At 36.5% G+C, this 21,180-nt stretch overlaps 1 protein-coding gene across 4 annotated transcripts; it reads left to right on the top strand.

Annotated features, from left to right (window-relative positions):
- The first annotated feature begins 4,692 nt into the window (after window positions 1-4,692).
- Window positions 4,693-20,653, top strand: LOC122823295 (gap junction gamma-1 protein-like). 4 transcript variants are annotated; one of them, XM_044102761.1, is made up of 4 exons: window positions 4,693-4,835; window positions 8,415-8,502; window positions 10,351-10,422; window positions 18,221-20,653. In XM_044102761.1, the coding sequence occupies exon 4, from the start codon at window positions 18,274-18,276 to the stop codon at window positions 19,648-19,650; it is 1,377 nt and encodes a 458-aa protein (XP_043958696.1). In that variant the 5' UTR covers window positions 4,693-4,835; window positions 8,415-8,502; window positions 10,351-10,422; window positions 18,221-18,273; the 3' UTR covers window positions 19,651-20,653. The 4 variants fall into 4 exon arrangements, with proteins under 4 accessions (XP_043958696.1, XP_043958694.1, XP_043958695.1 ...); XM_044102759.1 differs by having other exon boundaries at window positions 4,695-4,835; window positions 8,382-8,502; XM_044102760.1 differs by having other exon boundaries at window positions 4,695-4,835; window positions 8,382-8,680.
- The last annotated feature ends 527 nt before the right edge of the window (window positions 20,654-21,180 follow it).

Genomic DNA, 21,180 nt, shown 5'->3' with positions numbered 1-21,180 from the left:
ATTTCTCAGGGAGAAGAGACAGAAAATAAGCAAAGATGATAATAATAATAATAGAGTTGGAATCAGATTTTTACATGCAGTGTATGTAAAACATGAACTTTTTTTTTTTACTGTCTGACATTAAAGCAGACTAAATGTTTTCTGTTTTCAGTCATTCGAGATTACCGAAATAATTTCTATTTGCAAAACGCCAAATTAATGAGAAAATCAATTTATTTTATTTATATTTTTCATTAAAGTCAGCTGTCTACACTCTGTAAGAAACGAAGCGTTTAAACTGCTTTTGGTTGTGACATCTTGGGGAAATTCCCCAAAAAATGAAAATCAAGAAAACAAATTTGAACTTTAAGAAGTTTGGTTCATACTTGGCTGCAATTTCCAGATGCCTGAAAGGAAAGCACTATTTTTATCTGTTTAAACAATGATATGCAAGGAAAAAAATTTTAAACTTTACAAAAACCGAAACAAAGCAATAGTTTACCGAAACAGAAACAGATTGGTGGAAATGTCAACCCATGTTTCCGATCAGGTTTTATGTCACAGAGGAGATGTGTGACCTCACATGACCTTCAGTAGATCTTGGCTGTGATTATTAACTGTGAAACGAGTTCTGCTCTGACTAAAAGGCCGCTCAGTGAAGAAGAAGCCGTTACATCAAAAGGAACATGAATAAATTACGTTTGGACAATTTTATGTTACATTTAGAGGAAAAATTAGGAAGTTTTGAGATGGTAGCATTATATTGTGGGCTGCCAAATATTAAGACATTTTTTCTATGTTTGGCTTTGAACAAGTGATAAATTTCTCATTATTCTGGCATTTAGCAAATTCAACCCATTTTTAAATAATCCTAAAGAAATAGTTTCCTTTAATGTCAGTCACAAAACAGATCGTGTTTTTATATTGTATGAAAAGTTCTGGTTTCAACTGTACATGTTTCATATATAAAAATGTTTTGGTTTTTTTTGTTGCATTCTCACAATAGTAAATCTAATTATTAAAAAGTGTTAGTGACTAATAAAATAAAGGCTAAATCATCATAGCTACAAAACAAACCTGAAATTCTTTGTGATCAAATCTTACGAATGCTCCTAAGATCCCAGTCTACCTTTGTCTGATGCTACGATTCCTAAGAATTCACCAGCTTAGAATAATTTAGCTGCTTCCTGTAGCTTTTTTGCAATAATTAAGTTGTATGTACTTGATGTGCAAAGAAATAATCAGGAGAAAATCTTGACACCCGACACTTTCAGGGTAGCATATCGAGTCCAGCGCAGCAATGTTTTAGTGACACGCTAAATAAAATATGTTGTTTTCACTCTGTTCCGATGATGTGCTACCCTTTTCATATTGTGCTGCTTGCTGTCTGCTGCACGTTTAATCTAGGGCTGTAATACAATGTGTAAATGTATCATTGTAACAGGAAGATAAAGCCATTCATTATCAGACGCTGTTTCTTCTGTGTGCTTTGTAACTGAGATGAACAAAACTGCAAAATGGTTCAAATATTTGCGAAATTCTTTAATTTCATTGTCATTTAAAGAAGAAAGAGCTGAAACAAGAACCAAATCTCTTCATTTAAGAGCCTCCATAATAATGGCACATTATAAAATCTAAAATTTTTAATTTCTTGAGCAATCTTTGCGAGTTACTAAATAGATATTGTGTTTTATTATTAGTATTTTTACCCAGTTAACCTACAGTTAAAAATTCAGGATTTGATTATTTGTTACTTTTTTTCTGCTTACTCATTTGAAATGTATACTTTCTGTTAAAACATTTTTATTTAAAGATTTCTTTGAGTATTGGGGGACACAGCAAGTATACAGGCTTCAAATTCATGTTAATTAAAGAAAGAACATTTCTGCTCACAGAAAACACCAGGGCTGGTTTGCTTCTTTTACACTATGCAACACTTGCACTTTCAAAAACCTTCACTTAATTCAAACTCATCTCTTCACCTCCATACTTGTTTTTACTTAAGTTGATTTAAGTAAAAACAAACAAAAAGCCCATTTAAATAGCTGCTTAGATAGGTAGGTTCCCCTTTGTTGTGTAATCATCTCTCAAGTTTGAAGTTTCTGAGGGCAAACAGTTAACCAAACCCAAGCATGACTTAAGTGGGTAAAAGATGCTTTTCAATTCACTTGGTGTTGAGTCAGTTGGTCATTTTAGGCTTGGTTCACACAGCAGTGACCCAATTCCGATTCTTCTTGCCTTAGTTCGTCCTGTGTCTGATCTTTTCATGACAGTCTGAACAACACAGGTCGGATTCTTTTCAAACGCGACCCAGGCCACTTGGATATCCGATTCAAATCTGAACCAGAACAGTCAGGTCGCATTCATCGATCTGAACGCCACTGATACTCTACAAACGTCCCTATTCTGCGTCCTGATACGCGCAAGCGGCAAAAAAACAACAACCCTGGCGGACTATAATGAGGATTAAGTTGTTAATATACTGCCTCCCTTTGGACAAGTACTTCAAAATCATAAGCTATGCTCCACAGTTAGCATCCATATTTACTTCTGCAAACACTGAGCACTACTTCTTCGTCTTTATGGCGGTTGGCAAAACACAGCACACTCTCGATGTGTGACGTCAGTGCGCCCTCTACTGCGCATGCGGGACACTTTCGGGTCGTTTGCAGTTCACACAGGAGAACATATACAAGTCAATAGATTTGAAAGTGTCACTTCCACCTCTTCTTGTTCTTAACGGCGATGAAGAGTTCGTTAAACTGCTGGTGTACAGTCAGCTTTAATGTCGATTTTTGAACTTGTTCTTCTTACAATTTCACTTAGTCCCACTGACATAACACCACCAACTAAAATACAAAATAAATTTAAATGAGACGGTGTCAATAACGATAATAAAGACATAAAAAATTACATAAATACATATAAACATACCTCGCTGGCTGACCCTTTCCTTCGAGGTAGAAATGAGATAATTAAATAAATTCTTAACTTAAATGACCCTTACAGCCACTTGTGAAAGTTACGCTTTCATACAGCAGCGTCTTCTTTTTTTTTGGTTCCCTAGCAACATGCTGGATTCCACTAATTTAACCTTTCAAAATAAGAGTCGTAATAACAAAAAATATAAATAATGCAAATAAAACATGTTAATCAAAATAACGGCAGTAAAAGAAAGTGTGAACGACCACGGCAAAAAAATCAGATTTGAAAAAAAAATCGGAATGAAAGCATGACACACTCTGCAGTTCTTTGTTTAGATTGCTTTATCTACTAATTCTGTTTAATTTAAACAGGCATAAATTTAAAAATGAGGCAATTTAGCAACTAAAATGCTAACCCTTTAACAGGTTATCACAGTAGTTTAAAAAGCTTTCAGAATAGTTTGGATATTTCGGTTTGTTTCAAAAGGAAACAATCCAGCGAGAGGAACTGGTTATACAAACTGAGACCGTCTTCAATTAAATTAAAGGAAGTGGCAGTCATTAGGGAAGGACGGTGAGCTTGAAGGACACGACGATGATGTAGTCTTGGCCAACTCGATGACAATTTGCCATTGCTGCAGAAGTCCTGAAGTCAGAGGCGTCATCCAAAGCAGTTTGTCAGCATGTAGATCATCCACAGTCGGCTTGAGGTCAAAGTGAAGACAGAAGATCGGAGGACAGAGTCCAGGCACAAGAGCGGGTCAAGACGAGGTAAAAGGGAGATGACCCGAATGGAAATGAAACTAATCAAAAAAAGATCAACTTTTGAGGAAAATTCATGTTAGAAATAAACAAAAGTGTTTCTTAAATGTGTAAAACCTTAAATGATTAAAAGCTTGAAATTTTAATAATATTCACATTTTCTAAGGATTTTGTTTTTGCATTTTGGACCTACTGCACTGATGATGTACAGTGTTGCAAGTGCAGAGTTGACCATATTGTCCACAAAAATAAATAAAAGTCCCTGATTTCTGAATAATCCAAAATCTAACTTACATGAATGAAACACTATTATAAGTCTAGCTTTGCCAAACCACAGCTGACCTGAACTCTTTTGAGTTTACATTTATTGACTTTGACTGAAATGCATTTTCTATTTAAAAAAAATAAATAAATAAACAACTGAGATTTGAACTGCGGGTAGATCAGGTTGATCTTTAAACTCTTGACCTAAATAACACCACCGCAAGGCTTCAAAATGAGACTCTAGTTCATTCTGGAACAATGAGGGCTTCCCAGATTTAGTTGTGCAGAAATGTTCTGCAATGCAATTCCAAATGTTGGTTTTTGGCCATCTTTTGCACAGATTACAAGCTGCTAAATGATCCTGACCTTCATTTGTACTCAAGACATTTCAGAGTCCACAGTCCCTTGACTTTATAACCACAAAATTCAAATGAACTCTTTATGATTTAATGTAATAAACCATCAAAGTAGTAAATTATAGTTCAATAAAAAACTGGCAGTCAATTTATATTTAGTCCTATTTACTATTCATGAAACCAATCCCGGAAGAAATCCTGTTAGATGTCGCAAAAAATTTAATATTATTTCATCTATTTCTAAACTGAAAGCGGTTCTTGCATTATGTTACCTAATTTCTTTTCAGGTGCTAGCCACATCTACCCTGAATATGCTTTAAACTTCCTATTAAGCTTTTCAACCCAGCAGATGGCGCCAAATCCAAAGTCCAAAATATATTCCAGTGAAGTAGATTTGAACTTCTGAATCCTTCCGCCCTCTGCAAGACAACAAATTGCTCACAGTGGAATGACCGCTGCTGATGGAGACCATGAAACATCGCTCTGCATCTCTTATAGGCGTCGACAGAAGAGGCTCAAGGCTGTGATGACATAGAAAACATGCCATGATGTGAGTTTGAGAAACTGAAAAAGTCTCAGGAGTAATCTGACGATTCAGCGTTCTTAATAATCTGTCTCTTCTGTTTAAATCTCACAACACAGATCATCACATTTGTTTGTTAATCCTCTGATCTGAGATGTCACGCTAACCCTTACATGATCGACTGTGTGAAAAAAGAAAGAATATATTTTATGTGATTTTACTTTTAATCCACACAAAACTCAGTTTAATAATTGGAAGCGATTATTTATCAAATATCCGACCAGAGTCCGGTGAGAAAACGTCGTATTTGCGTGTCTTCATGACTTTTAGGGTGTGGGGCAAACAATGCTTTCTATATATCCACATACATGCTTTGACATGATTCCTAATCGACAATATCTTGTGTTTTAATAACTATATTCTAGTACGCCATTTAAAAGTAGTTTAGCCAAACTTCCTGGCGCCATGTTTAATTTCAAACAGAAAGCCGTGGTTGTTTTGAAGCAATCTGGTTGGCTGATGGTTGTAAGTTTGCGCTACACCGCCCCCTAGGGGTTTGGCATGTTTAAAACAGCATTCAGGAGCGGATTTTTTTGAGGTTCGTATCGGTTCAGGATTGGTTTCGGATTCTGAAACCGATCCTGTGTGTATGATATATATATATATATATATATATATATATATATATATATATATATATTTTTTTTTAAACGATGTGAATGGAGACATTCGAGTTATAAAAACCCAGCTATGTGGACAAGGACTCAAAGTAAGAGGGGTGAAAATGTATGAAGGGGTCAATTTTTTGCTGACTTTCATTTGTAAAATATTTTTAAAATTTCAATTTTCGTTCTACTGCAATATAAACGTTTTATAAAAAAATATTTTTCGCATATTTGTTAAAACTGCATAGCATAAAACCTGAAATCAGTGTAAAAATAGAGTTCTTCTGGATTCTCCCAGTCTCCCAGAACTAACCAGAAACAACCAATCAGAGCCAGGAGGCGGATCTTAGTGCTGCCAGTCACCCTCTTTATGCTACGCTACAGCTAGCAGAGCCTTTTGTGAATGCTCAGGCTAGTTCGCATAGCTACTGATGACAGCGGATAAATGGTTTTCTTGTAACTGTTGTTGTTTCTCCACCTTTAGCATATTTAGCAGCTAGTACATGTTGTTGATTGACAGCACTAAGACCCTTGGCTCTGATTGGTTGTTTCTGGTCAGGAGCGGTGTGTTTCTTCAGAAGGCAATAGGTGGAGGGCAACACAACATGGCAACAGTTTTAACAAATATGTAAAAAAAAACTAATAAAAAAAAAATAAAACATACACACTGTAGCTTTAACCACTACAATGTGTTGATTTATCATTTAAAATCATGATAAAGTACTTTGCATTTATTTGTATTTTTAGCATAATAAAGATCAGTTTGCCCTTTACTGAGCCTGTCACTGTATCAAACAGTTTGTTAATGCTTAATAGGAAGAACATACTACAACCTGCTCTGACCTCCAGAGAAAAGTGATCAATATATGAAAAATTATATTGGAGTTTCTTCTCCAGCTTGTGTCGCCATCTCAATTTTCACACACAAGCTGATACAGCAAGAAACCCTTAGCTGCTGAGATGCTTTAAATTGCTATTGCTGTCTGATGATTGCTTTTATGGATATCCCCATCGACTCTTCTCCATTCAATTACTCCACCCTGAGGTGAAAGATAACTCACTTAGGGGGAGCTTCAAGCCTGTAGGAGGTCATTTTGAATTAAAGTATAATACCTCTAGTGCCGATACACAATCAGGCTGATTACAGTTGGAGTTGTTTTCCACCACTCCTCCCTGTTTGATTCCTCAGGTGATACTTTAAGAACACAATGGCAGCCAAAAGTCAAGCTTAATAACTTTGACGGTGGCAGAGACAAACAGTCGGAAAGGATGATGGAAGAGTTGCCTGTCTGGCCTGGATTTTATCTAACATCCTTGAGATTAACAGCAGAGATGGAAAGGAATTCCTTTGTTGAGGGTCACCAGCTGCAAAGAATACAATGCATGAATTTTATCAGCGTGTCCTTGAGGAAGTCAAATATGAAGGGATAAATCCTCCCGTTTTTGTGAACCTGTGAATTCAGATGTAACTGTGTGAGTGAGGAGAAGAGCTGCGGGATAAAGCTGCAGTATGAAATTTGTTTTAGTTTTCAATATTCATTAAAACTGCCATCATATACATAAAGTTATGAAAATCAATAAATAAATAAAAAATAAAAAATAAAAAAATGATCAAAAATGCTGTTTCAACAGTAAAAAAAACTGCCATCATGTTGTGACAGTAAGATATGAGACAGATAATCTGTGGGGGAAAATGAGCTCCTCCCTGTGTCACTATTGTGATCTGAAAGAATCCAACACTTCTGGTCAAAAATGGCTAATTAGAGCCAAGAGGAGAATGTCAATCATCCTCCGGTACTCTGCTCAATGTACTAAAGGTGGAGAAATAAATTCCTGTTGCAGAAAAACTTTATCTGCTCTCATTGGTGGGTATGATAACTAGTCTAGAGGGCCACATAAGAGTTAAGGCGGGCCGGATTTGACCCCTGGACGTTGAGTTTAATACATTATCTTGGAGAGACATGAACAGTTGTGTGCCTAAATATTATTTTATTAGTCAAGTTAACCATTTGAGTCCTAAGTTTCAAATCTCCACCTGGATATTTTTGCTTATTGTAATGATACACAGTTCTTTAAATGTCATGTGATTAAATATATATTTGCCCATTTATCCATAATGGATAATTTAGACTTTCAATATCTAGCAAGTTATTTTTGCAATTTACCTACTATTAAAAGAACGACCCTCAGATTAATTTCACTTCCTGCTACGATGGGAGTGAAATTACTGTAATAACCCAATATATAATGTCTCCCCTTTCAGAAACAGTTGCAATGTTTCAGATAGCGCAACGTGTGGTGGAATTACAGTAGGCTACTGCAAATTTTCAAATTTGGCTGGATTGTCACTGACACGTTCAGCCTAGAAGGGTTAAAGCCGTTTTTATTTATATTCTGTCAAAAATATATTAATGTGAAAAAGAGTTCAACATTATTTAACTTTAAGAAGTACTTACTCAATATATAATACTCAAATATTTATTCATATTTTAACACTTTAATGGGTAGTTTTATTTAAGTATATTCATGATGATGACCCCGAAATAAAAATTAGTTTGACAGTCCTGGTCTAGAGGGCCATATAAAAAATTACAGCGGGCCAAATTTGGTCCCCTTGAGTTTGACACTTGGTTTAAGAGTTTGCCTTTAGCATATGTCAGCTTAAAAAGTATTTAAAAAATCATTTTATTGGCAGAATTGGACCATATATACCAAAAACAATGAAGATTAAGAATAAACTAGACAAAAGGAAGATTATTTTGTTTATTGTATTAAACCCATTAGTTTTAATACTAATGGGTTTAATACCCATTAGTATTAAACAAATACCCATTAGTATTAAAACAAACAAACAAACAAACAAAAAAAAAACAATCCTGTGATGTCTGACTTTCTCTCGCTCTCACAGAAAGTCAAGCTCCTCCTTTCTTGATTCACTCAGGGAGTTTCAGCCAGTTTGTCTTCAGCACCATCCGCGCTGCGTTTCTGCGGCTCTCCGGGAGAAGAAAGAAGAGGAGATGTTTTTAAAAGTAAGCCAGAACTTCCTTACGTATCCTTGAGTATTTAACGAGCAGTAAAAGCAGGGATTCAACGCTGCTGCTGTTTTCGCCGGAGATTTTTTAGTTTTTTTAATCAGCGGTTGCTTTGCTGGACTTTCTGCATTCTGCCGGTTGAAAACGTTAAAACCCAACGATGCGCTCGGAAAAGGTGAGCAAGAAAAAAAGTCTGAAATACCTTTGGGGGGAAATCAAATCGCTAACGAAACCGCTGACAAATGACTCGGAGAACAAACGGTGAGTTAACAAAGAAATATAGATTTGTATTTCTAAAAATGTCACTTTGGTAGGAATCAATTTTAGAAATTCGAAGCTTAACTAATTCATAGATTTTTACCATCTGCTAGCAAACGAAATAATTGTAATTTAAAAATATTTTTTGGCAAAATAAGAATGTAGCAAGTATTAGTGGATCAAGCTTCATTAAAATGAACTCGTATTCAAACTTAAAATCATATATTTTGTTAATATTTCAGAATTTCTTGCTAGGCTAAAGTTTGTTCATGTTAGCAAGTTGCTAGCATTTAAATTACTAATTTTTTTAGCTTCTAGGCAACCTGTAGATTTGCCTGTTTAAAAATGGCTGCGACATCTTATAGGTTATAAAGTCAAATATTACGCTGTCTGGTGTTACAATAACAAATTCTACTATATTTAATTTAATCCCCTGACTAATTATTCTAAAGGATTTTTTATAGCATTTTAGTGCATTCTCAGATACTACAAAATGATCTTTGGAACAAATTTTAAACATGGAAGCTAGTTGGTTTTTGATTAGAGCCACTGGAATTTTCTCAGAATTTCCCCCCCAAAATTTCAACATAGAATTTCAAGATGTTGCCTAAAAAGTCAGAACTTTGAGAAGGTCAAAATTCTGACTTCTTAAAATTGTAAGATTGAAGACAGTTTTAAAATTAAATTCAGAATTTTGACTTTTCAAAAAAGTCTCACTTCTGAGATTAAAGTCAAAATTCTGACTTTTTCAGAATTCAATGAAAAAAGTTGCAATTCTGAGATTAAAGTATCAGGATTTATTTGATTTTTTTTTCTTTTTTTTTTTTTCTTTTTTTTTTCAGATTTCCAAAGTCAGAAATCTGAGTTTAATGTTAGAACTATACTCTCATAATTCTGAGATTAAAGTCAGAAGTTTGACTTTTTTGTATGCGCTTATATGTTATTGTAGTTGTTGCAAACTACGATAACTTTGGTTAAACCAGGCCTGAATTATTTTAGTCCTGCTTTACAACACAATTTGTCATTTAAAGTGTTTTAAAATGTGTTTTAGTATAAAATAAATCAAAGCAGGTTTGATCAGGCATTGTGTTTATTTTAATATTGACATATAAGACATAAGGGAAACAAACTTTCAAGGTTTGACCCGTCTATTTGTCATGGTTAACCTGGCCATTTCTTGTGTATTTTCACAAATGGGATAATTGTTTCTTGAATGACAATCTAAACTTTTAATTATGTGCCTGCAGTGAGAAAAAGTGCTCAGATTTTACTTTTGTAAGTATTTTATGATTTTGGATAGATTTAATCAAAATGTTAAATAAAAAAAAAAACAAAGACTCAAATCAAGTTTAGCTAGAAAAAAAAACAATGAAACTGCCACAAAACCAAAACGACTGCTTAGGTTATAACTAATAGTCAGGATGTTGGATTTTACTGAGCCTCCAATTAATGATAGCGTGTTATGGGGCACTTCTGTTCCAGATGTACCAATGTTGATGGGAAGTACAGTTATTTATTTTTTTCATTTAAGCACTTTTTTGACCTTTATCTTAAAGCTGTTTGGCTGCTTTTCTGTTCGCTCTGCAGGCAGATGGGGCTTAGATTCAAGATATCGGAGAAGACATCAAGTTGGAGAGGATCAAATAATTACACAAAAAGGTAACACCATTATTCTCTTTTATTCTGATCTTTTGGAGTGTTTCTTAAATATTTTAAGAAAGAAAATATCTATTTTTTGTTCTTTTTATATAAAAAGTGAGAGTTCGAAGTGGTGTACATTTTTTGTTGCACTCTCCATGTGTCTATGAAACTTTTTGTATAAATAACATTTCATTCCTACGGGAACCAGTTCGGTCCCAGCTGTGTGGGAGGATAATTGATGGTTTATACAGTGGGGTTGGGTGGTATTGAATTTTTTTAAACTGTTAAGCCTTCCTCAAATTACACCCTAGTAAACTGACTTCCTAGAAAGGTTTGTGATGCTTTCTCATTGCCACATAAGATGTTTTTACGGTTTCTAGTGTAATATAAGCTTTTATCCAAAAGAAAACATCTAACATTGCAATATTTAAGTTATTTGACAACAAATGGCTGAAAAACATTGTTTTATCACTTCTAAACTTTTTTTTTTTTAATTAGAAATGTGACTATGAGTGTATTGGCTCAAATTGTTTTTTGTTTTTTTTTTGGGGGGGGGGAGTTCCCTCCAGGGGATCTTTTTGTGGGCTCTAGTGTCCCTTATATGACAGTAGGCTGACAGGAAAGGGGGAGTGGGGGGAAGACATGTGGCAAATGTCGGCGGGTCCGGGAATCGAACCCGCGACGGCCGCGTCGAGGACTCAAGGCCTCCAAACGTGGGTCGTGCTATCCCCTACGCCAGTGTTTCCCCACCCTGGTCCTCAAGGCACACTGTCCTACATGTTTTAGAAGTTTCCCTGCTTTAATGTACCTGATTCAACTGATTGCAGTTCAACAAACGCCTGTTAATCAGTCATCAATTGAAATCAGCTGCACTGAAGCAAGGAAATACCTAAAACATGCAGGGCAGTGTGCCTTGAGGACCAGGGTTGGGAAACACTGCCCTACGCCACCGCAGCACGCCCCGGCTCAAATTGTGTTTATCCTTTGCAGAGGGACGCAGGTGTAGTTTTTGAATGCTGGTTTTGTAAGACTTCAGCTTTTTAAAAAGCACAGTAGAATTTTGCGTGACTTTTTTAAATACTGTGTTAGAGACAATGTTTTGATCGCCTATCAAGGGCGATAGGCTGAAAACTGAGACAATTTAGTTATCACTTTCAAGAAAAACAGACATTTTTGACTCTTGTTAAGCAAAATAAAATAATAAATGGTTTGGAAATGTATCAACAGAGTAAAAGATCTGGTATTAATCTCTCTGTTATTTATGCATTAATTATTTTCTGCCCCAAACAGTGATTGTTAGTTTATTCACCAAAGTTTCCCAATCAATGTATTGATTAGGTATGTCACAATAAGTAATAAATTAATTAAACTAAAACAAATTCAATAATTTCCGTTTTTTTCTCTTTCTACCAAAAAACTGCATGACAAAAACTCTTCAGTTTTGGTCTCAAGGGCAGTTTTGTTAACAGAGACTCCATAATTATTTTTTGTTGTTGTTTCTGTTAATTTTAATTTGGATATTTGAAATGTCTTCCAGTTCCAGTGTTAAATGTCCATTTGAATTTAAAGTTTACTGATCACTGAGAATGTGTTCCTGCTTTATTATGCTATTATCATTGTCTGAAAATAACAATAATATCGCTTATTGCAATAAATTTACCGTCCATCAAATTTAGTATGACATTTTTATGGAAACAGATCCTGACACCATTTGTTTTTAGTTATCTTTTTTTGTGTTTGTATACTTTTTACGTTTTTCCTCCCACACATGTAATTGTTGAAGTCATTCTGTCATTTTCCTGCTACAACTCTTTATTTTATTTGAAATGGGAACCGTGCAGAAGTATGTATCATGACTGGTTTTGTCCAATTGGAAGTCACTTACTACCTTTTTTTTATCAGATCACCTTATTGCAGACTCAGGAGAATCCATTTAATGGAGAATTCCCATCAGTTTACTGCGGGAAACGGCGGTGTCAGCAAGTTGCAAACTTTTTAAAGTTGCCTTTTGTGTAAATAGTCGGTGAGCGTTTCAATCTCAAATAGCCTTTGGGTGGAGCATCAGCTTTAGAGCTTTGAAAGCAACCACAAACCTTCATGTTCGCAGCTTGAAACCCACTTAGATGGGCTTGTACAAAGCTGGCTCTTTTATAGGCTCTATAGGAAACAGGAGGTTCTCGATCTCAGGATGGGAGACATCTGGAGTTGGCGTGCTGCACCACTCCCAGCTTCTCAATTTGGGACATTCTGGCCTCTTTCACAAACTCTGACCTCTTCCAGTAATTTAACTAAACAGGTTAACTTTACATGACCTTACAGAAGTATTAAATACCTCTTGCACCTTTTTAAAAAAACATTTTTTACACTACTAAGTTTGTTGTAATGTGAAACGATGTAATGTAATATATTTACTTCTGAAAAGTATTGTGTTAATTTTGGGGTGTATGTGTCTACCAATATGCACTTCTGCCAACAGGTAATAACCCAGTTCCTCTTTGCAGGAAAGCTTTAGTCACATGGTATGTGGTGTTAATTTGTGCCTCAGATCTTTAACTGAGCTGTTCCAACACATTATTAAATTCTGCTTCGGTTCTGACTGCATGTTAATGATGTTTGTCCTGCAGGAAGGTGAAACTCACACTAGTCCTTTGTGGCCTCTAGCAGGTTTTCCCCAGAATCGCCCTGAGTTTAGCTCCATAAATGCACGTTTTGTGTACTAAAAGAATATCTGAAAGCATGTTTCCTTTTTCTTTCTATTTACTGTTGTACTCTTTTCTGCAAAGAGTCGGACGAATGAAGAACGCGAGCCCAAAACGTGTGAACTCACTTTAGAGAAAACAGTTGAAGACAGTCTTTGTTTCCAGATAATGAAATATTTGTGAACAAGCAACGTTTGTTTTCTCTGCATTAGATGGCAGACTTCAAATAATCTGAGCCAAATTACAAAATGTTATCTCTCGTAAACTGAGATTCCCCAAATTGTTAAGATGTGGCAGCTAAATCTTTGAAATGAAAATTATGAAAACAGCAAAATGTTTGGAAATGCAACAAACAGAATGAGTCCTTGATTTTAGCAGCTGTTACGTTGAAGTTTTAGACAGAAAGAATCAATATTTTGCAAAGATGATTTTATTTTCTGTCCCAATACAAATTTTGGGTTTGTGATCTCAGATTTGTTCTTGTAGATGAACCATGAGACTCTACTCTCTCTTCTCAGGTTATGTTTGATTGGGTTACTAAATCTTAGTAAAGACTTTATTATATTAGCTGCTTCATTTTGGCAGTGTAGTAACTGAAATTGCTTTGAAACAAACCTCTTTCAATTAGGAATATGCTTAATTTATGATGAATCCTTTTTCTCATTCTGCCTGTGAAAAGCGCTTCACCTGTTATTGGCTTTAAAATATTTGTAGTTTTGTTTTGCTGTCAGATTAATAAAATTTCTGCATAACAGAGTCGATAGCATTGTTATCACAGAAAACTGAAGTTTAGTTCAAATTTTGAGCGAAAATTGTCAAAAACGTTGGGTTTTATTTTTAATTGACCTCTAACTTTCTCCTGTAGGTGGCAGTATTTTTGCACTTTACGACACTACCTCTGCGTTATTTGATGTCAAGTTATTAGTTCGTCTGTGATCGATTAACGTCACGTATAATCGCAAATATTGCAAAATTCCTTGAAACTTTTTCTAAATCCACATAATTAGTGAACTGAACAATGTGAAAAGACGTTTGATTTTAAGAAATACTTATAAAATGCAGGTATTCATTAATATTTTAACGGTTTGTTGGTGGGTTTTATCAATACATCCTGGTACGACGTCCCATTCATGATCTTGATTTGGCCCAAAACGATGAGTTTGAAACAGACGATCACATTGCTCACAGTTCTGCGGGGACATGTTTTATTTAGCAGAAGAAGAAGGTGAGCGTTGCGGAGGATTGGGATTCGTGTTTGGGCTGGATGGAGCCGTGCCACTGGCCCTCCACATGCTACGTTACACAACATGGCCAGATGTGCACTTTAAAACGTCACGCGGCTGTTAATGAAGCCGTGGAAAGGGATGGTGTTCTTCTTCAAAGCAGCAGCAGACGTCAGGAAGTGTGTTAACGCAGCCGCTGGTGACTGTCTATTATTAGGCGAAACCGTGGAGATGTGTGGAGTCCGGGAAGAGTCGGCAGGTTAAAGGAATTTCTTAGTAATCACATAGTAAATATTTTATTTACAGATGTGAAATGAAATGAAACTGAACAAGTTATTCATCTGAAATCCAGTTAATGACAGAAATTAGTTTAATCAGATTTCATAACCTGATAGCCTCAGAATAATGTTACATTTATTCTTTTATTATCTCTGTCATAAAGTGGTGTGGTGGTGGCGGTGAGGCAAACGCAGTAGACCCAGATGATGTGTGATGAGGAGTTTAATGAAGATAAATAACAGAAAACACAGTCCACAGACCTGGCAGCACTGCTGAGCGGGAGGCTAAAGCTCACAACAGGTAGCAACAGGATATTACGAGGACTAGACGTGCACTGACGTAAACGGACGTAACCAGACGTAGCAAGACGTAGGACCCGACGAAGACAGACACACACAGGTGACACTAAATACACAAGAGGAAATCAGGGAACGAGATACACCTGGGGACTAATCACGGGGAGACAGGACAACACAGAGACTCAGACACACAGGAAACTAGAAATAAACATACAGAAAAACACAGAACACAACAATCTCAATGAAATCTGTTCCTTTGAAGCCTTCCTTAAGAGTTAGAGTTCAGCTGGAGCAGATGGGCGTCTGCACGTTAAATAGAGGCGTTAAATGGTTACATAATGTGTGGTATATGTGTCAGGTTCATTTGAGTACAGCAGTTCTCATTTGGACAGTTTATATTTTCTAAACATTTAAAGCTGTATAATCATCTGCAGATGATTATACAGCTCTGGAAAATATTAAGACCACTTAAAATGATTATTTTTTTCTGATTTTACTCTTTGTAGGTATAAGTTTTGAGTAAAACGAACGTTGTTTTTTTTATTCAATGAGCTACTGACAACATGCCTCCAAAATTACAAGCAAATAAATACAAAGATTTTGTATTTATTTAGTCAAAAAAGATGCAGAGCTTTCAGACCCCAAATAACGCAAAGAAAACAAGTTCATATTCATTTAGAAACAACAATATTAATGTTTTAACTCAGGAAGAGTTCAGAAATCAATATTTGGTGGAATCAATTTGTCCACCCAGTTTTCTATGATTCTGTGTTTGTGGAAATTCAAACACAGAATTCGAATTTCCACAAATTCAAATTCTGTGTTTGAATTTCATTCGGTAACTATCCCTCATTCGGATAGTTACCGAATGAAGTGTTGTTTGGTAACTATCAGGTTTTCAATGGGGTTAACCAATAAACCAATAAATACGGAAAAAACACCTTGAAGATAATTTATTACTACTCTTATTACGCTGTCATAAATATGACATAACACCTGTTATGAACATGAAGGAGTCTTCATAAATGTTTATCACTGTTGTCATGAAGTGTCATTCGGTAAATAATGACACTTTTAATGCAAAGTTGTACTAATACTTGCATTAAAAATACATTAAAATCGCCAACTTTGCACTAAAAGTGTCATTATTTATGCAATGACAAAAAGACTCCATGTTCAGGTGTTATGTCATGTTTATGACAGTATTATGTCAGTCTTATGCACGCCCCTTCAAATAAAGTGTCACTTTATGTTCTTTTAGTGTCTTTGTGGCACATATAGAAGAAACAGATTTAAATTTTTTTCCTCCTGAAATAATTTTTCCAAGTCTTGTATTGTGATTTCTGGTGTTATTTTTAGTTTATCCGTGAATGTAAACGGGGTTTTCCCTGAGCTTTTTGCGTGATCCAGTTTCCCAGAGGACTGGTGTTGGTCGGAGCTGTTTGACGCTGGTCAGTGTTTCCGGAATACCACATCCGTCTCTTCCTGTGACTTTTCCTCTTGGCAGCCGTATGTTTATTTTTAGATTCTGTGTAACGGGGAGACATAATCTGAGTAAACTTCCTGTGTTCTGGCATCATCGAGGGGATACCCTGTTTCTCATACAGAAGCTCGTTGAGAACAGATTAACAATGGGTTTCTTTGGGTGGACGGGGAGAATTGTTTTCTTTTTAAATCCTGGGAAAGTTTTTTTTCTTTCTTAGATTTGCTCATCTTCATACACCAAAAAGGTAAGTGTTGATATTTCTTCATGTTTGTGCAAATAAGATCCTGTTTAAACCGTCTCCCATTTGGGATTTGTATCTCACCATTAGAAGCGGGCCACAGCTTTACCACACAACTGGTATTTATTATGTAGAAAACCGCCATTCCTGACTTCTGAAGACTAGGCTGGTTTTGGGTTGGCAGTTAGAGAGGAAGTACGCTTTAATTTGTTGGGTTTGGTTTGCAAACAGCCGCTGTCAACACCTTAATTCTTTACGTGTTTAAACCATGTTGGGCTCCAGTGCACAAATGTTAGACTTGTCTGGTGAAGATTTTATCCAGAGAGGCTACAGGAGCAATGCCTAAGAGATTAGTTGGAAAACATTAAGCATATTCATAAAATATGTTAAAAATAATATAGAGCTCTGGAAAGAACTAAGAGCCCACTGCAGTGAACCCAATGGAAAACTTTCTGGTTGTTCCTCCCATGTATAGATTTATGATCTCTTCCTGAGTTAAAACATTAGTGTTGTTGTTTCTAAATTAATATGAGCTTGTTTTTTTGTTGTTGTTTTTTTTTTTTGCATTATTTTGGGTTCTGAAAGCTCTGCATCTTTTTGTTATTTTGACCATTTCTCATTTCCTGCAAATAACTAAAATCTTTGCTTGGCATTTCAGAGACATGTTGTCAGCAGTTCATAGAATAAAAGAACAATGTTCATTTTACTCAGATATATACCTATAAAAAGTAAAATCAGAGGAACAGATCATTTTAAGTGGTCTTAATATTTTCCAGAGCTGTATCAAATGAAAGTTTTACATAAGTTTTTTGTAAAATTTTAATAAAAGCAGTCATTTTATGTTTCATTTAGTTGATTGCAAGTAATTATAAATCTACAGTCATAGTCAATAATTAGAATATTACTGAAAAGTTTATTTATTTCATTTACTCAGTTCTTTACGTGAATCACATTATAGATTAATTACTCTTAGATTAATGTTTTTAAAGTTGTTTTTTTTCACTTATAATGATTTTCACACCTCATAAAAACATGACAACCCACGCTGAGCTCCAGCACGTTTGGTCAGCTGGTTTACCCCTGAATGTTCTGTACAATGGCTGCTGGAAAACAAGTGTTTGGTTGTATAATTGTGCAGTCTGTTTGCATTCATTTTCATGGGAGAGTGTAAACGTGGCCACTAGCAGCTTATTTGAATTTAAAGGACAAGACGCCCTAAAATGTCTCATTTTGAAACGAGCTCAGAATAGCCAGAACTGAGTGAACTGAGATCTCATTATCTAACAATGATGTTTTGCAAAAATGTAAAGGTTTTTTTTATATCACATTGACTTATCCTAACCTAACAGGGTCACCTTTAAGTTATTTCACATATATCTGGTACAGTTTCATTTCTAACAATTCAGAACTTTTGATTCTGTCTTTTCCTCTCTTTGCAACTCTTGTCATGTGGGTTTGATTCATAATATCTAATCTTCATTTTTATTAATTTGTAGAAAACATGTCAACTGAGGAAGAAGTTACCTAACATTTTAGTGAGTCAAACAATGAACTTTGATTATATCTAACCTGTTTTTTCTTCCTGTCCACAGGTCACTAACAGAAGGCGTATGCTGGTGCTTGCCGTAGTTTTCCTGCCACTACCATGAGCTGGAGCTTCCTGACGCGCTTGCTGGAGGAAATTCACAATCACTCCACGTTTGTGGGCAAGATCTGGCTCACCGTCCTCCTCGTCTTCCGCATCGTCTTGACAGCCGTGGGAGGCGAGTCGATCTACTACGATGAGCAGAGCAAGTTCGTCTGCAACTCAGGCCAGCCGGGCTGCGAGAACGTCTGCTACGACGCCTTCGCTCCTCTGTCCCACGTCCGTTTCTGGGTTTTCCAAACCATCCTGGTGGCTGCACCGTCCCTCATGTATCTTGGCTATGCTGTGAACAAAATTGCTCGGGCAGAAGAGCAGGCTGACACGGGGAGAGTGAGGAGATTTCCACGAAACAAACTCAAGAAGCGCTACCTGGGAAGCAGAAAGCAGCACAGGGGCATGGAAGAGGCTGAGGATGACGACGAGGAAGACCCAATGATCTACGAAGTGACGGAGGCGGAGGATGATGGGAGTCCAGCTGCGAAGGGAGACAGTAATGAGAGACAAGTGAAGGATAAGGTTCGCCATGATGGTCGTCATCGGATTAAAGAAGATGGGCTGATGCGCATTTATGTCTTCCAGCTGTTGGCGCGTTCCATCCTGGAGGTGGGCTTCCTCTGTGGACAGTATGTGCTGTACGGATTTGCTGTTCCTTCCAGATACGTTTGCTCCGACTTGCCCTGTCCGCACAGCGTGGACTGCTTCGTGTCGCGGCCCACGGAGAAAACCATCTTCCTCCTCATCATGTACGCCGTCTCTATGCTCTGCCTGGTGCTCAATTTATGGGAGATGCTTCACCTGGGCATTGGCACCATCTGTGAAATAGCCCGTTCCCGCCAACTGCAGCTGCGTGACGACAAGCTGTACGGTCTCACAAAGAGGAATAAAGCAGTGAATGAGGCGGGGTTGAGTGACGACCACAGCAGCTCCCCTTTCACCTGGAACGAACCGTCAGCCCCTCCAGGATACAACATCGCCGTCAAACCACTCCTGATGTCTAAGGGGAACCACATCCCACCTCTTCCCATCACCGATCTCACCCACGCCAAGATCACGTGCCGACAGAACCACGTGAACATCGCCCAGGAGGAGCGGCAGCAGTACGTCAACAACGACGAGAACCTGTGCAGGGCTGGGAGGGGCGACGGTCCCAGAAGTGCCCAAAAAGACGTGGGCCAGGCACAGAAGAAACTGAATGCAAACAACCAGACCTACAGCCAGCTGCAGGGCCACAGTAACAACAACAGCAAACCCAACCATGAACGTAAACACCGGCAGGTGTCCCGGCACGCTGCTGGAAAGGCCGAGGCCAACAGGGGCAGCAGCGGCACAAGCAGCAACAGCAAATATGGAGTGATAAAGAGTTCTGAGTGGATCTGAAATAAAGAAACAGTTTAGATACAGAACTTAGGTTATAACTGATGCAGCTAGACCACAGAGATGGGCTCAAATGAACCATTCAATAAAAGTCTCACTTACATGTATGTACTTCTGAATATAATCTCCAACAGTGTCAATCCCGTTAAAACATTTGCTTATCTAAGTAACTTTTGGGTAAAACAAGGCTCTTCAGGGACAAATAAAATATTCAAGGGCTCATTTCAAATAGTATTAGTGACTCCTCTACAATATTTTTCATTATTTTATTGTTTACATTTGACACTAAGCAGTTATAGAAGAGATTAGCTAACCCCGACTACATAACTTTAAACTTCTATATGCCAAAACGTGTTGAAAACAGTAAGACGGGTACATTTCTCTGAGTTAACTCGTAAGAAATACAGAGTAGATACTTGTATCCTGGTATTTTTTCTTTCTTTTTTTTTTTAAATTTGATTTTAAAAATTTCAGTTATGTCTGGCAGTAGAGGTCTCTGTTTTAAGTGCCTTCATTGAAGAGCCAAAGAACTGCTTAACATTTTTTTTTTATATAAACTGTCCTCACTAAATTGGACATGACCAGCTCTCTATGTACAAATACTTCTAATTCCTAACTAATATTGTTGTTTCTGAGTATGCAAAACAGTTTGTTTTTCTGCTGAGCCAACTTTACGTTGATTGTTTTCGTAACCAGTATAGAGATAACATTTTACAACCTCTTTGTCTTTATTATTCTGAGACTGAGAGAATCCTCATTTATGTTTTGAGATTTTTCTATTTGATCACCAGATGTTGTTTACATTTAAGTATTTTTTTTAATACTGTGTTTTTGTGCAACTTATTCCTACATTAGTTCAACGGTTAGTGCAGCCCCCCCAATTTCATGTTTTACCTGGCCTGGTATAGAGTTGATTGATTTTCAAACTGAAAGGGTTTGGCTTTGTTCAAAGATATTTTTTTACTGTCAAATAACAGCATGTTTTCAATAAAAAGTCTCTATTTTCTTTGTTGAGTTTGTCTTTCATAAAACAGTTTTCAAATATACGGATATGACTATCATATAAAACAATTGATGATTTCTGCATTACAGTTTACTTTGATACTTACAGAAACATCGCCATCTGCTGGGAAACAGTAAACAACTGGTTTTAGTTCCTGAAGCTAATCTACATAAAATGTATCCCCTCCTCCTTCCCCTCCAAAAAAAGCATATCTAAAGGTGGAATATACCTTTATTGCTTTATTCGGTAAACTTTATTTTACTTGGGTCCTTTTATAAGCTAAATTTTGTTTTACTGGCTGGTGATAATGAGTGAACTGATAATATATAGAAAACGAGAAGCTAGTCAAAACTGAACAATTAGCTGATCAGTGGACACTAAACAAAACAATGACAAGCATTTTATTTATAGGAATAACTTGCTTATGTTGCTCTAATCTGATCACTTTATGCTTTTTAAATAATACAATTTTCTAAATTGTATAAGAGTATAAAAAACAGAATACGCTCGTCTTAAAACGTATAATTTCA

Source organism: Gambusia affinis, linkage group LG20, assembly GCF_019740435.1.
Source record: "Gambusia affinis linkage group LG20, SWU_Gaff_1.0, whole genome shotgun sequence".
Lineage (NCBI taxonomy): Eukaryota > Metazoa > Chordata > Actinopteri > Cyprinodontiformes > Poeciliidae > Gambusia > Gambusia affinis.
Note: the sequence above shows the minus strand (reverse complement) of the source record. Positions and strands in the feature narration are given on the sequence as shown.